This window comes from Capsicum annuum, chromosome 8 (assembly GCF_002878395.1).
Source record: "Capsicum annuum cultivar UCD-10X-F1 chromosome 8, UCD10Xv1.1, whole genome shotgun sequence".
Classification (NCBI taxonomy): domain Eukaryota; kingdom Viridiplantae; phylum Streptophyta; class Magnoliopsida; order Solanales; family Solanaceae; genus Capsicum; species Capsicum annuum.
In genome coordinates this window covers 163,430,847-163,446,124 of record NC_061118.1, presented here as the reverse complement: position 1 = coordinate 163,446,124, position 15,278 = coordinate 163,430,847, and the positions used below count along the sequence as shown (strand labels likewise).

General features: G+C 37.7%; 3 protein-coding genes across 5 annotated transcripts; 2 read left to right on the top strand and 1 right to left on the bottom strand.

The window, feature by feature from the left end:
• Window positions 1–1,012: 1,012 nt before the first annotated feature.
• LOC107879912 (B3 domain-containing protein At5g60130) lies at window positions 1,013–4,011 on the bottom strand. 3 transcript variants are annotated; one of them, XM_016726840.2, is made up of 4 exons: window positions 3,817–4,010; window positions 3,662–3,731; window positions 1,560–2,162; window positions 1,013–1,465 (listed from the first exon to the last, which is right to left on the bottom strand). In XM_016726840.2, exons 2-4 carry the CDS (start codon window positions 3,710–3,712, stop codon window positions 1,178–1,180), a joined length of 942 nt encoding a protein of 313 aa, XP_016582326.1. In that variant the 5' UTR covers window positions 3,713–3,731; window positions 3,817–4,010; the 3' UTR covers window positions 1,013–1,177. The 3 variants fall into 3 exon arrangements, with proteins under 3 accessions (XP_016582326.1, XP_016582325.1, XP_016582327.1); XM_016726839.2 differs by having other exon boundaries at window positions 1,018–1,465; window positions 1,560–2,174; window positions 3,817–4,011; XM_016726841.2 differs by lacking the exon at window positions 3,817–4,010 and having other exon boundaries at window positions 1,018–1,465; window positions 1,560–2,149; window positions 3,662–3,737.
• A 2,810-nt stretch (window positions 4,012–6,821) lies between these two features.
• On the top strand, window positions 6,822–10,871 carry LOC107840138 (heat shock 70 kDa protein, mitochondrial). The gene is made up of 6 exons (XM_016683884.2): window positions 6,822–7,034; window positions 7,965–8,041; window positions 8,128–8,206; window positions 8,299–8,865; window positions 8,955–9,575; window positions 9,958–10,871. Exons 1-6 carry the CDS (start codon window positions 6,966–6,968, stop codon window positions 10,576–10,578), a joined length of 2,034 nt encoding a protein of 677 aa, XP_016539370.1. The 5' UTR covers window positions 6,822–6,965; the 3' UTR covers window positions 10,579–10,871.
• A 54-nt stretch (window positions 10,872–10,925) lies between these two features.
• On the top strand, window positions 10,926–14,856 carry LOC124886468. The gene is made up of 4 exons (XM_047394980.1): window positions 10,926–11,578; window positions 11,853–11,978; window positions 12,057–14,275; window positions 14,382–14,856. The coding sequence occupies exons 1-3, from the start codon at window positions 11,377–11,379 to the stop codon at window positions 12,245–12,247; spliced, it is 519 nt and encodes a 172-aa protein (XP_047250936.1). The 5' UTR covers window positions 10,926–11,376; the 3' UTR covers window positions 12,248–14,275; window positions 14,382–14,856.
• The last annotated feature ends 422 nt before the right edge of the window (window positions 14,857–15,278 follow it).

Genomic DNA, 15,278 nt, shown 5'->3' with positions numbered 1-15,278 from the left:
CTCCGTTTTCAAGGGATCCACAATTTCAACACAGCTCGCGCCATCCTTGTCCCCCACAATTTTTTCCTTTCCGTGAGAATGATCCTGATGCCATGGCTCCTTACCAGATAATCAGTCTCAGTAGCAGCAAGATCAAATTTGTGGACATTCAAACTTGAGTTCTGTCCATATTTGAAGAGTAAAAAGTAGCAATAGCCGACAGAATGATGTTCCATAAATTCTTGCCAACCATCATGAAGCCAGATCATTTTACCAGCCTTCTTCACACACACACACTATAGAAATCGTCAGTGGGGACGATAAACTTGACAGTATAAAGGAGTTCATCGCATTAGAATGATGCAACAGAAAACTCATACATCAAAAAAGTTTGAACAATTTCAGATGGAATGCTTATGTACCAGCAAGAAGAAAAGCAATCTTAACAAATAAGCAGGAACCAGGAGACTAGACTAGAAGACGATGGTTGACAATCTCAAGAATTCGACGAGTACCAACAGTGTAATGTAAAGCCAAAAAATAGCCTATTAGATATAGATTATGCAGTATCAATATCTGAAATGACACCATGAGTATAGACTAGCCTAGTTTCTGTTATTTTATCAACCACAGATTTTTCCAATCTTGGCTTTGGTTAGAAAGGCAGAAGTACACCAGTTTAAAGTAATTAAGAAAGGAGGAGTTACACAACTCCCCGAAGAAGCCGTAACAATGTCCCTTGCAGCATGGAACTACGCGAGGGAAAGCTCAGCTTGCAAGAAAACGGCCTCCTTTTGTGGTAGAGTAGAAAGCTGAGCTTTTCCCCGCAGCCCCATTCAGAAAGAACATTATTTCACGGATTCTTGCCATCACTGCTGGAAAACCCAAATTTCTGTAGGCGTCCATCAGGTCCAAGATTGTATACTGCTGCGGAAACTGAATCGAAGGGGTCGGTTGAAGGGTAAGGATAGGGTGATTGGCCGATTGGTCGGAAGGTAAGGATAGCATGATCAACTACTAGTTTCAGATTCTGTTTATCACTAGAATGACATTGCGTATATAAAATATTCATCAGCCCAGTGCTATAAACTAGAACACAGTCTTCAATTTTTCTCAACAAACAACAGAACTGATAGTCTATAAAATTTGTCAACATATAACAGAACGTAAGGCCATAAAAAGTAAAATGCTAAGCAAACTAATTAATATTTTTCTCGTTGAGATGGGAACTTGCTCCTTCATGGAGAAATTGAACTTGTAAGTAAAGGCCTTTGTTGCGTTCTCCTCTCACAAATTCACAAATACACAAGTCATTTTTTTCCGCAAGGTTCCACCTACATAATCTGCTCCATCCGCCAGTTAAAAATATTCTACCGTCCTTCCAACTCTTGCATTTTGCCTCAAATTCTCTGCCAACAGAGTCGCGAATGGTCATGCTTGAAGGGAGTTTCAGTTTGTAGCCTCTGACCACATCAAGCGGAATGAACTGCAATTAGGAACAAAGACTTTGTAAAGTGAGACTGCTATAAGATTGAACTAAAAATCATTTAGCAATTAACTAGTTGTAGGCTTTTAATTACCAGTTGATTTCTTCTTTTTGGTATTATTTTCGCTACAAAGTATGGATTTTTTGGCGGAGTTGCACGTCCACTTCTGAATATATCAGTACCGAGTGGGTCATGACGATCCCTCGCCTTGCAAACAGCCACATATCTATGTATTGAACATGGCACCTTTTCCGTCTCTTCATATTCCTCGTCCTCCTCCTCTTCTTCTTCTACCATATAACATTCCTCATCACTATCGTCATCAGAAGAACTACTGGTGCTATCACTAGCCCAGTTCTTTGCTTTCGACTGTACATTCTTTCGATTCTCAACACTTATTTCTTCCTCTTCCTCCTCCTTCACATCCAATTTTAAGCCTCCAACTCCTTTCTTTTCACATCCAGTTTTTCCAAGTAATTTGAAGTCAAATATTCCATTTCCATCATAGTCAAAAATAAAAAAGTCTCCAAACTCTACAGTGTTGTCCTCAATAAATTTCACCCATCCATATTGAAAATAAAACTCTCTTCCTGTTTTGGTCACTTCTATAGTCCACATATTGCCAAACCGATCCCTAAGGGAAACCTTCCAAGGTAACTTTCCATTCTTGTAATCGGTAAAACCTGTGGGAATTTTCTTTGAAGAAAACTATGAAGTTTCAATTTTTTGAAAAATATGTAGAACAACATCAATTTCTTTAAACCAGATTGCATCAGACGGAAAAATATTCCAAATAAACTCAAAGTTTGAGACTTTGGAGGTTGGAATTCAAGAATGTAACTATTTCAGAAATTGCAAAACAAAATTTGACGCATTCTCATTGGTTTACTGCAAACAACAATCATAATATGATACATCTACTGACTGAATTCTACATAATATTGGTATAAAGTTAGAAGATTTAACATATTATGAAACACAACAACAACAACAAACCCAGTGTATTCCCACTTAGTGGGGTCTGGGGGGGGTAAGATGTACGCAGTCCATACCTCTACCTCTGATGAAGTAGAAAGGCTGTTTCCGAAAGACCCCCGGCTCAAGTCACGAGATATCACACAACACATAGTACAGCACAGAAGCAGATGACATAACATAGATACGGCACCCATAAGGAATATAAAACAGAGTAAAGCAGGAATGCAGGAATATACAGCAAAGGAAAGCACACATATTCGTAATAAACATGGAACACGGAACACGGAACATTGAATACGGAATCATAACAGGAATACACCCCCACCAATTTATTCCCTACACTAGCGACCCGAACTGGCCCTAATCCTCTGCCGTAATTCGCATCTTCCATACCTTCCTATCTAGGGTCATGTCCTCGGTGAGCTGTAACTGTTCCATGTCCCGCCTAATCACCTCACCCCAGTACTTCTTCGGTCTACCCCTACCCCGTCTAAAACCATCCAACGCTAGCCTCTCACACCTACGGACCGGGGCATCCGTGCCCCTCCTCTTCACGTGTCCGAACCATCTCAATCGTGCTTCCCGCATCTTACACTCCACTGAAGTCACACCAACCTTCTCCCGGATAGTCTCATTCCGAACTCTATCCCCTCGGGTCAGTCCACACATCCAGCGCAACATCCGCATTTCTGCCACCTTCATTCTTTGGATGTGGGAGTTCTTAACTGGCCAACACTCCGCTCCATACAGCAAGGCCGGACGGACTACCACCCTATAGAATTTGCCTTTAAGCTTGGGCGGCACCTTCTTATCACACAGCACCTTCTTATGAAACACACTTATAAAATTTACTTGCTTCACACAAAGGCATCTTTTCCTCCTCTTATTCACAACCCACATCTTCAAAAAATATTACTGTACTTAAAAAGTTTCAAGAAAAAATTCAAAAGAGTTGGCACAAAATCATAGATCAAACACATATATATCAAAACATAAAAAAATGGATGAGAGGGAAAGTATACACAGAAACATTTTAAAATACTTAAAAGTTTTGCAGATCTAAATATTACTACTTAAAAAGTAGATCAAATACATGATTTATCTAAGTTTTGGAGATGTAAATATCACCAAGGGCTTCACCTTACCAAAAGGAAAAAAGAACAACAAAAAAGGAAGTCCGAAGAAATCAAATACGATGATGGGGGAAGTATACTTACCAGCCGCTTTGCGCTGTCAGAGGAGTAAAGCTTGAAGAAACCCTTTTCCATGTCCTCTTTTGCTGTCAAACTTCAACAGAATAGAAGAAAACTTCTTTAATATAATGAAGAATTGAAGGAGAAAATGTAATAAAAAGGGGAAGAAGATTAGTCACCAATATGCTTAAGATTCTTCTATATAAAGCACTTTGGAGTTTTTCTTCTTCTCTTGTAAGTAAATGCAAATATAGTAGCCATTTTTTCCCTCTCATGTAGTTGATATCCTAACCATATGACTTTGCTGAGCTTATCCTCATTTGGATTGTAACAGTTCAGTTGCTTTGTATCGATAATATGGAACACTGTTACTTTTTTTCTCTATTTACTTCAATATATAATTCATTCAATGCCAGTCCTTTTCATGTTGGTAACTCAAGGTGCATGTATAACAAGCATATATACATATATATCATATGGCCAAAGCAGAATCTTGTCATGAATATATATGCAATCCACCTTAATGAACAAATTTCATAAAACCAATGAAACTTATTAAGCTGAAGAAACTGATGAAACATGCATATATGATGCATGGAATGCATCACTAATACTATTACTATTGTCTATGAGATTAGTTAGACATATATATATATTAAATAATTCAGTATTCGGTAAATAATAAATAACAAATGGTGTTAATATCTTGTACCAAACCCAATTTCAAATACCAAAATATTGAAATTTTACTCCTACCATACCAAATACTGAATTATCAAATACCAATTACCAAAATTTTCGATTCGAAATTTTATGTCCAGCTCTAATTAAAGTAATTATAACATTCCTTGACCAAATCAATTGTGATCGATTTTTTTCCTTTCAATATCAAATCAAAATGACTAGTCAAAAAATATTTTCCTAATTTGATGCAGTTTATTGATTTCCTTTGAACATTCATATACATGACAAAATATTTATTAATTAAAGGCAAAATTTATCGTCAGGTCCTTAAGTACGCATGACCTTTCACTTAATCACCTCAAGTGGACGTTGCTCACTTTTGACACCTCAAGTAGCCATAAAATATGTAATTTTGACACCTTTTGCTAAGTTGGCAAGGTACGTGTATTACACCTCTATGAAGGCGCATGAAAGCCCTTTTTTGATTGATGTGGTGCCCAATTTGGCCCTCCAATAATATATTAACTCATTTTCATTAATTTATATCTTTTTCCTCATTTTTGTCAAACTTAAGCTTATTTAATAGTGAAAATTATTGTGAGACATTTTAAAAATTAAATACACATTTAAGAGTTTGTCTTGCCAAAAACAATAGATTAACTCAACGCCCATTAATTTATACTTCTTTTACATTTTTATCCGTTATTTTTATCAATCTTAATTTTATTTAACCGTAAGAATTATTGAGAGAAATTTATATACGTATTTAAAGGTTCGTGAAAATTAAATAATAAACACTTTTTTTTAAATCATTAAGGACAAAATTGATGAAGAAAAATAAAAAATTAACGAAAAAAATAAAAAATCAAATAAAATCGATGAAGAAAAATTTAAAAATGAAGCTAAATTACTCTTGCTTCGTACAAGATCCATAAAAAATCAAATAAAATCGATGAAGAAAAATTTAAAAATGAAGCTAAATTACTCTTGCTTCGTACAAGATCCGTAAATTAATCATTTTTTCCAAACTCTAAGCATGTTACCCATAATCACAAATTATGTAAAACCTACTTTATCTTAGTTCAGATACCATATTTATAATAAAATTCACTTGTAATTTATTTTAATTAAGATTAAGATACCATATATTTAAAATAAAAATCACACGTAATTTCCTATAATCTTGGATTAGTGTGCTATTAATATTACTTTTAGTTTAACTTAATAAGGATGAAAGCTTCTAGAAATTAACTTGCTAAAATCATCTTTCTCCGTCAACTACCCCAACTCCGCCGTCTTCCGCCGTCAAAAATCCGAACTCTGGCGACCTCCGCCATTATCGGAGACTGTACACAAATTGTAATACAAAAAAACAGCTGGGTAGTGCAATGGCTTCCTTTATATCAAAGCTATTTTGTGTATCCAATTGCTAGCTTTCCTTATCGGAGTTTACAGAGAGTTCGATTACTTTAAGCTATCTCTTTTATGGCCTTGTACGGCTTGCCGGAATACTACTCGATGTTGCTCTTCCAATGCCTGTTGCCGGTACAAAGCGGGGGGCAGGGGGAGTGTTTGCAGAAGGGGGAAGAAGATGATTGGGGGTGGGTTAGGGGGAGGGGGGCAGGGTGTTTGCAGAAGAGAAAGAGGGAAGAAAATAATTGAGGGGTGGAGTGGGGGCGGGGTGTTTGAACAAGATGACTGGCGGGGTGCGTGGGTTAGGGGGAGGTTTTTTTTTTAAAAAAAAAAAAAATTATTTAAAAATTATTCCGATAAAAAGTGACAAATTTCTTGCTATTATTGGTCACTTTACACATCAGCGCACGTATAATACACGCATTTAATATATTTTTGCAGATTGTGTAAAAAGTGTCAAGATGACATACTTTATAACTATTTAAGGTGTCAAAAGTGAACAATGTCTACTTAAAAATGCTTAAGTAAAAAATCATACGTAATTAAGGACTGACAATGAATTTTGACTAAATTAAAAGTAGATTAATAATAACGTCCATCGGGCTAAATGAGCTAGTCAAGTTACCATTATTAATGGGAGCATAAATTACCTTCATCGAAATTGAACAAAAAAGTACAATTATGAAAATACCCTTCATTGTACGAGAGAGTAACACTTATTATATAGGCCTTTCATTTTAAAATAGTTGATTCTTTTTAACTTAACATTCTCATTAATAAAATATTTATTAGAAATTTATTTTAGTAAATTTATCTTATTAATTATGTTTTGAAAATATAAATTTGAGTAAATATACTTGGAAAAACATAACAAAATACTCTTGATTTTATCAAAAGAGACAACTATATTGAAACAAATATTTTTAGTAAGAGGATCAACTAAAACAAAATGAATTGAGTATTCATAAAAATAAATTAAAGAAATAATACATCAAAATACTTCTAAAATAAGTTTTGATTATCTCTAAATTAAATAAAGCATAGTACTATTAATTTATAAAATATAGAATAAAAATTCTTTTGATTGCTTGTTGCTCAATACACGGTCTGGTTTAGGTATGCGGCCTGTAGGGCACACATATATATATCTTCCATTTACCCTTTGTTCTTTGTCTCCTCCTCTAAAACCCTATAAACCCTAACAGGAACCACTCCTACCTTCACAGCTCCGATGAGTTTCGCTGGCCTTATGCTTCGACCTTTACGTCGTGCTCAGTTTGCTAACTCTGCCTATAAAGTTGTAAGCTTCTTTTTTTTTTTCTTACTTTTTGGAACATTTGATTTGTATTATTGATTGTTTAGCTTATAGTTTATGGTTTGATTAGTCTGTGGGAGATCAGTTATCTGATTTGACTACTTTTTAAATCTAAATTAGATTAGATTAATTCAATAGTTTTTAAATTAAAATTTGGATATTCAAAATCTATGCGGGAAGTATTGGAAGTTGTAATTTTTCTCATGTTAATGTGATGACAAGATATATCTTAAAATGTTAGGTCAAAGTTCGTATTGTTTGACTCTCAAAAAGGAAACTGTTACAAGTAAAAAGGAATGGAGGGAGTAGTTTCTTGTTCCTCAATTTGTATTAATGTTTGACGCTTCTATTCAGAGTACTTTGTCAAGTATTTTCTCATAGACTTGTTCATTTCTGTTATTTCCTTTTCATCAAGCCGAGTGTCTATTGGAAACAGTAAGGTTTGCATACACCTATCCTCCCCAGACCCTACACTGTGGGATTACACGGTGTTTGTTGTTGTTGTCTGTGGGAGATCAAAATTTCCTCTGATTATAGAGATTGTTGGGTGGATTAAACTGAACAGAAAATAAATGGGACTAGTTCTGACAAAAAGTATACAGTCTCAAGGCTACATTGACAAATATGTTGTAGCTGTCAATACGCCCCCTCAAATTAGGACGAGACCTCAAGTTTAGATGTTGAGAAAAAACTAAAGAAACCTTTCTTCAAAATAAAACGAGAAGAGAAAACTAAAGAAACTTACAAAGGAATGGACATCAAGTGTGTTTGCTGATATGTAGTGGGTTTGGGATAGAGTAGAATGGATATTGAGGTGTAGCTGATCGGTTTGGAAGATCTTGCTAGTAGTTTCTCATCTCCTAGATTTTGATTAGCTAATCTTTCTACGTTATGGCTGTTTATTTTCTTGTGTAGCTTGCCTCCAACACCAAGCCTTCATGGTGTCCATCACATTTTGGTGCTAAATGGGCTGGTCTGGCTAGACCATTCAGGTATGCGGCTTGTAGCATTGTTTTCTCCTTTCTATCTTGTGGTGTTGTATTTGTTTCTGCGCAAGCTTATTTGTCTTCCGTTGTAGCTCTAAACCTGCTGGAAATGAAATAATTGGGATTGACTTGGGTACTACCAACTCTTGTGTCGCTGTGATGGAGGGGAAGGTAAGGATTTCAATTTTTTGAGATCATTTCTGTGATACTGTATGATGGGTTTGGTGGATTGTCTACATTCCCTGATGCTGTTGTTTATGCAGAATCCTAAAGTCATTGAGAATGCTGAAGGGGCAAGAACAACTCCTTCTGTGGTTGCATTTAACCAGAAGGGAGAACGACTTGTTGGTACTCCGGCCAAGCGTCAAGCAGTGACCAATCCTGCAAACACACTTTCTGGGACCAAGCGTCTAAATGGCAGACGCTTCGATGATCTTCAAACTCAAAAGGAGATGAAGATGGTTCCTTACAAGATAGTGAGAGGCTCAAATGGAGATGCTTGGCTTGAAGCAAATGGACAACAATATTCTCCAAGCCAGGTTGGAGCTTTTGTTCTAACAAAGATGAAGGAAACTGCAGAAGCCTACCTAGGGAAATCTATTAGTAAAGCTGTGATCACTGTTCCAGCTTATTTCAATGATGCTCAGAGGCAGGCTACAAAGGACGCCGGGCGAATTGCGGGTCTTGATGTGCAAAGGATTATTAATGAGCCTACTGCAGCTGCTCTCTCTTATGGTATGAACAACAAAGAAGGTCTTGTTGCTGTTTTTGATCTTGGCGGTGGAACATTTGATGTTTCAATCCTGGAGATATCAAATGGTGTTTTTGAGGTAAGTGAAATTTGTGGCACTCTCCAAAGATATGCATCTCTCTGTGTTCTCCCCTGTCCAAACTCATCTCTCTACTTCCCTCCACTCAGGTCAAGGCAACCAACGGTGACACCTTCTTAGGAGGAGAGGATTTTGACAATGCCTTGTTAGAATTTTTAGTGAGCGAGTTTAAGAGGACGGACGGACTCGACCTATCAAAAGACAGGCTTGCTCTGCAAAGACTTCGAGAGGCAGCTGAGAAAGCTAAGATAGAGCTTTCATCAACATCTCAAACTGATATCAACTTGCCATTCATCACAGCCGATGCATCAGGGGCTAAACATCTTAATATCACATTGACAAGATCAAAATTTGAGACGTTGGTGAACCACTTGATTGAGAGGACAAGGAATCCTTGCAAGAATTGTTTGAAGGATGCTGGGATATCGTTAAAAGATGTGGATGAGGTTCTCCTTGTTGGAGGTATGACACGGGTTCCTAAGGTGCAGGAAATAGTCTCTGAGATATTTGGTAAAAGCCCAAGCAAAGGTGTCAATCCAGATGAGGCAGTTGCCATGGGAGCTGCACTTCAAGGTGGAATTCTCCGTGGTGACGTTAAAGAGTTGCTTCTTTTGGATGTAACTCCGCTATCTCTTGGTATTGAGACATTGGGAGGCATCTTTACTAGGTTAATTAACAGGAATACTACCATCCCCACAAAGAAAAGCCAGGTTAGTTGTTGGATCTAAATGTTGTCGTCTCCTGTTGTTTTTACTATTGCATAGTCTTGCCAGAAGTGGGTGCTCCTTCCTCCCAAGATCCATATGATTTTTTCCTTTTTGTTATGAAATATGTGGCAGTTACCATGTTTATAGAAATTTCACATTTTTCAAGAATTTACATCCACTTAAGTAAATAACTTTTGCTGTGATTTTTCTTTGTCAAACTGTCTTTCTTGTTTCTGTTCTATCGTTGCCAATGAGACTTACCTAGCATCTCAAATATGGATCTGGAGGAGGATTGACACGTGCTTGTCCACTTCTTCTCTCTCCCGTGTAACCATGCTTGTTTTTATGCAGTGGTTACAGTGTACTGCTTTCTCTTGTATTTCAGGTGTTTTCCACTGCTGCGGACAATCAAACACAAGTGGGCATTAAGGTATTACAAGGTGAACGTGAAATGGCATCTGATAACAAGCTTCTGGGTGAATTTGATCTTGTAGGTATTCCTCCGGCACCAAGAGGTATGCCTCAGATAGAGGTCACGTTTGACATAGATGCAAATGGAATGGTCACTGTGTCCGCCAAGGACAAGGCTACTAACAAAGAGCAGCAGATCAGCATTCGGTCGTCTGGTGGTCTATCGGAAGACGAGATAAACAAGATGGTCAGGGAAGCTGAAATGCATGTGCAGAAGGATCAAGAGCGCAAGACACTTATTGATCTCAGGAACAGTGCAGATGCTACCATATACAGTATTGAGAAGAGCGTGAATGAATACAAGGACAAGGTCCCCAAGGAGGTGGTCACAGAAATTGAGACAGCTGTTTCGGATTTGAGAGCAGCAATGGGGACCGAGAACATTGATGATATCAAGTCGAAACTTGATGCAGCAAACAAAGCTGTCTCGAAGATTGGAGAGCACATGACTGGCAACAGTTCTGGTGGTGCATCCAGTGGTTCACGAGGAGGAGATCAACCACCTGAGGCTGAATACGAGGAAATGAAGAAATAGATGATTATGCTAGGCAAATTGCAGAGCGTCTATAGATCTACTTTCCTACTGAAAATGAATTTATTTTTTCGATCCCATACCCTCTTTTCAAGTATTTCTGCTCAAGATCAGACGCTGGCTGCGCTAAAGTTTTGATTCGCTGTGAATTTCTTAGCGTCTAAACTTCTTTTTAGTTGAGGTGATTATATATTTTTGCGAGACAACTCAATGTTGACATTGGCACTTTGTTGCCTCTTGGTGCTTTACACGGATTCATCATGTGTATACGCCGTCAATTGCATTGTTCTTTGGTAGATTTTGGGCATTTTGATGCATTTCGATGAGTTACTTTTACTCTCAAACAGAATAATTGGTGTTCCAGACCCAGAATTGTGCTCGTAGTTTGATCGCATTCCAACTCGAAATAAGCTTTAACGGAAGATGCATTACAGGGTTACGGTTGTATAATCTTTTGGATTAAAAACAGGATTTTATAGGAAAGTATGTTTGTTCCATTTTTACACAATCTATTCTTGCAATTAGCAAAACATATCACCTACATGGAAATGTGATTCATTGCATTGTTGCTGGAGCTTCTAAAATGTATAATTATCAATTTTATATCTATACCATGAGAAGTCTGATTTTACTCTCTCATTTTTTCCAAAATAAGGAGCACTCTCTTTCCATCCTTGCTTTGCTCCCAGTTAAAGCGTCAAGAAGATGGAACTTTGTGAGTTTGTTCTAAGGATGCAGGACTTGGTCTTCCCATAACTGAAACAGAGGAGGAACCCATCAACCTCTCAGAAGATTTCTTCTATGGAGAAGATGAAGCAAAAAAGAGCTCTGAGGCGCCGAATGGAATCTGAGAAAAAGGTTGAATCTAAGATACTGTGGAGGAACAAGGAAGAGGTTGAGGGCCAGCTCAAATTGGAAGCCAAAGGGGATGATGGGTTCAATGATTTTGCATCTTCTTTGGGATTTGTTGTAGGAGCCTCATTTGTGACATTTCTTTATAAAGGTTAAATAAAACGAAGTCCATTCTATTTGTAGTTTGTATTCCCTTCTTTCACCTGCTTTGATATGCTTTACTTGAGACAAGGTCTACCAGAAACAACCTCTCTACCTGGACAAGATAGGGGTAAGGTCTACATATGCACCACCCTCACCAGACCCCACTTATGGGATAGCACTCATTATGCTGCTGTTGTTGTTTGATTCTACTTGTAGTATATGTGCCATGATTGTCTTGATGAGCTCAATGTTCCCTCATAAAAGTTTGCTTATATGTGTAGTGATCAAGGCAAGGATTTGCATTAGGCATGACAGTATTGGCTGGTCCAGTTCCATACATAAAAGTGGATGCACTGATGAAGTTAATTGTTGCGTTGTTGGAGATCTCTTCTTCTATGAAGGGTCAGGTGGGAAAGATTGCCTTTGTTCGTAAACTTAGTAGTTTTTCTTATGATCTCGCTTGACAGTTTAAGTTGGTTTTGTAGGACATAAGAGATTGCCTATTGGGGAGCTTGTATGCTTATGGAGCTTTTGCAAGATCAGGGAAATTAATTTTTGGAGTGGATTGCTGATAAGAGCATTCCTTATAGTAAAGCATTTGCTGGTTCTCTTGTCTTTCTGGCAGCAAAGAAGCGTTACTTACAAGAGTCTGCCATATCAGTTCTTTTGGAGTTGATTGACAAGGTACTTTAACTTTTACAAGCCTGTGAATCGAAAATATAAGCTTAGTACGTACACTTTTAGTTATTAGTTGAAAATTGATTCACAAATTAGCTTTTCTTGTGTCGGTACTAACTTGTATGAGCTTGTATATCTCCTTTATGAAATTTTTAGGATCTTATTCACTTGTCTATTAAACACATCTCTTCCTGCATCATCTTACTGCTGTTGGGAAAGAAAATGTTTTACACCTCTTGCTATTACTCTAAGATGTGCTTTTGTCATGTTGTCTTTCCTAGAGATTCATTCTGTTTAGCAGTATCACCATCCATAGTTTCGTCTTCTCAGCTACATGTAAACATTTCCGATACTTGAAACTCCTGGTCTTAAAGAGTGGTTTGAAGGTGCAACAGAAGTTGGAAATCCTGATGTGTGGCTTTTGGCTTTACTATACGTGAAAAAACTGGTGTTGATAAAGAGTTTGGCAAGCTTCTTCCTTTTCCTTGTAGCCCCAGCAGGCTTTTCACTGTGGAACATCTGTTCTTACTTTCCAATTGCTTGAAGGTACTACTGAACTTTTTCACTATTCTTCCTTGAAAAGGTTCGTTCATATCTTAATCTGTCGCTATATTGATGCGCTAGAGTCCACTTTCTGCCTGCCACAAACTCATTGTGTAGGGTATTCCTTGGTAAATATTCTTTTACCTGAAAGTGTTGTACAAGATTTGATCCCTCAATAGCTTTAAGTTCCATAAAGAAAACACAAAAAAGGCTGCAAGGTAACTCAGCAGAAGTAGATATTGAGATCTTAAAAACTTTTGTGACGCTAGCATTGAAGGATCACTTCTTCCGTCATCTCATGATCATAAGAACTGACATTCAGTGTTTGCTGCTTCTCCTTCCAAAATTGCCCGCTTCATGCATTTACTTCGTTCTGTCCTATAAAGTTGTACAGATGCCTGATAGATGTACTTTTAACAAAAACACTGGCCTATTAAAAGCCGCCAATACTTTGTGAGAGAATTATCCGAGAGGGTCAAGCATGATGATGCTGGAGCAGTGGAAGTTATTGTGGCTTTACAGGAGCATAGCAATGGGAAATTTGATTGCATCACCCGGACAAAAACAGTAGAGAGTTGATGGCTGAATTAAAAACTGTGTCTTCATGCATGCTTCTCATTCAGAACTTGTTTCACATGTTCCTGGATGAAAGTTCTGGCTTCAGAAATTGGTCCCATAGAAGATAAGGAGTCTGTTGGAGCTGTAGGAACCTCAGTAGAATTTTTTGGAGGCTGGGTTGTAGACTCTGGATACAAATGCAAGGTTCAGAGTGCGAATAGAAATTCTAAAATTTCTGGCAGTTAGGGGTTTATGCTCTTCAACTCTTGGAACTGAGATGAAATTTTTTGAAGTGGAGGATAAGTTTAGGTTGCCAAAGTCTTCCATTTCAAGCGCCCTTTGTAGGATGTGCAATGAGCAACTAAGTTACTTCTGTGATATGCTTAAAAAGAGTAATTATCTCATGTTGTGTCAAGTGATGTTAAAGCTAATGACCGTGGAGCTTATTTCGTGAGATTCCTTACCACATTGTGGAACCTTCCTTCTGTTTCAACGTTCAGGTCCTTGAGCTGTGATGGCAAAGAAGCATTCAGTAAATTGCAGGAGTCTGAGTAAGGTGAGAATTTTGGTTGCTTCATTTTTGTAGCATTCTAATAAGTTGCTGGCCTGTTCTCCGGTTAAATGTTTCTTGTGATTTTCCTTAGGCCTCCCAATTCTTCTAACTGTTGGATAATCATGATTCATGTCCTGATTTGGTGTGAGGAGTCCGAGTAAGGTCTTAATTTTAAAACCATACCGTCTTATTACTCATCTTATATTACCATAAGAAACGTGTATTCTCTTTGTGTCAGATTAACAACCATTCACCAGTGTTTAGGAAATCAAAAACTAATCTAATCCCTTTTCCCTCTTGCCTCTTTTTCTCCAAATGATGGCAGGAAAGGGACTTGGTTCCGAGTATTGAGGAGATTTGTCATTCCATGAGGTACCTTCTGATACAATTGTTGCTTCAAGTTCTACTTTGCCTGGGGACTTTTCTGAAGTCGCCTCCGAATTGGTTATTTGCTGTATGAGAACTCCTCAATCTGCAGATTTTCCTGCTGCCTCTGGAGAAGATGAAGCAGACGGAGAACTCTTGGTTCACATGCTCCTGGATCATTATAACCTAACGTAAATCATTTTGCTTGATGTTCTTGGCACGTATGATCCGACTGCTAGAAAATTTTCGCCTGTGACGACAGTATTTACGAGGACATTCCTCTTGATGTTGCACTGACCTTTTGGCTATGTTGCCCGGACTCTTCAAAGTGCCGACGGGTGCGTGCCGGATCCTCCAAAGATTAGTGTATTTTTGGGAGATCCAACGCGGGTAAGGCATCAATTTGGAGAGTCCGAGCAACATAGCCTTGTGGGCATTGTTACCTGGTGGTTTTTCTGACCTGTCACTGGACTTTATTATATCCTAGGTTTGCCTACGGTGGAATGTTATTTTGGGTATAGCACACATTCTTTGTTCTTCTGTTCTAGAACTGATAGTAATGGCAGTTCTGATAATATTTATTCCTATGGTACCATCCAAATATGTGGCACTGTAGCACCTATGTGTACATCTTACCTACCTTCTTGTCCTGGAGAATTGTTCCATTGTCATTCTCCCCTCTTACACATGTCATTGTTTATATTTGGAATCATTTGGAAGCTAGGAAATATTGGAGAATGGTAAGGTAGGTGAGAATCACTGGTAACACTCGTTGAGTAAATTTTATTTTAATTCTTCAATGTAGAAAAATTCCTTTTATTAGACTCTAGACGGACTTAAATGGAGCGACATTAACACTGATGATCATATAGCAGCTTCAACTTGCTTAGGATTTGACACATAGTCTGCCTTTACACCCCACCACCACTTTTTTTAAAAAAAGAAAAAAAAAAATCATAGTATATGTTTGTGGCAAACATGAGGACTCCCTAGTCTGCAAGCAGCTGAA

What these genes read in the sequence shown, in the direction of transcription:
- LOC107879912 (XM_016726839.2), bottom strand. Translation starts at nt 3,712, where the DNA reads ATGGAAAAGGGTTTCTTCAAGCTTTACTCCTCTGACAGCGCAAAGCGG. An exon ending in CTGACAGCGCAAAGCGGCTG is followed by an intron (nt 2,175 to 3,661) that starts GTAAGTATACTT and finishes GAAACTTCATAG; the next exon opens with TTTTCTTCAAAGAAAATTCC. An exon ending in CAAAAAGAAGAAATCAACTG is followed by an intron (nt 1,466 to 1,559) that starts GTAATTAAAAGC and finishes TCCTAATTGCAG; the next exon opens with TTCATTCCGCTTGATGTGGT.
- LOC107840138 (XM_016683884.2), top strand. Translation starts at nt 6,966, where the DNA reads ATGAGTTTCGCTGGCCTTATGCTTCGACCTTTACGTCGTGCTCAGTTT. An exon ending in CTAACTCTGCCTATAAAGTT is followed by an intron (nt 7,035 to 7,964) that starts GTAAGCTTCTTT and finishes TTTCTTGTGTAG; the next exon opens with CTTGCCTCCAACACCAAGCC. An exon ending in TCGCTGTGATGGAGGGGAAG is followed by an intron (nt 8,207 to 8,298) that starts GTAAGGATTTCA and finishes TTGTTTATGCAG; the next exon opens with AATCCTAAAGTCATTGAGAA.
- LOC124886468 (XM_047394980.1), top strand. Translation starts at nt 11,377, where the DNA reads ATGGAGAAGATGAAGCAAAAAAGAGCTCTGAGGCGCCGAATGGAATCT. An exon ending in TGTGACATTTCTTTATAAAG is followed by an intron (nt 11,579 to 11,852) that starts GTTAAATAAAAC and finishes TTATATGTGTAG; the next exon opens with TGATCAAGGCAAGGATTTGC. An exon ending in CTTCTTCTATGAAGGGTCAG is followed by an intron (nt 11,979 to 12,056) that starts GTGGGAAAGATT and finishes TTGGTTTTGTAG; the next exon opens with GACATAAGAGATTGCCTATT.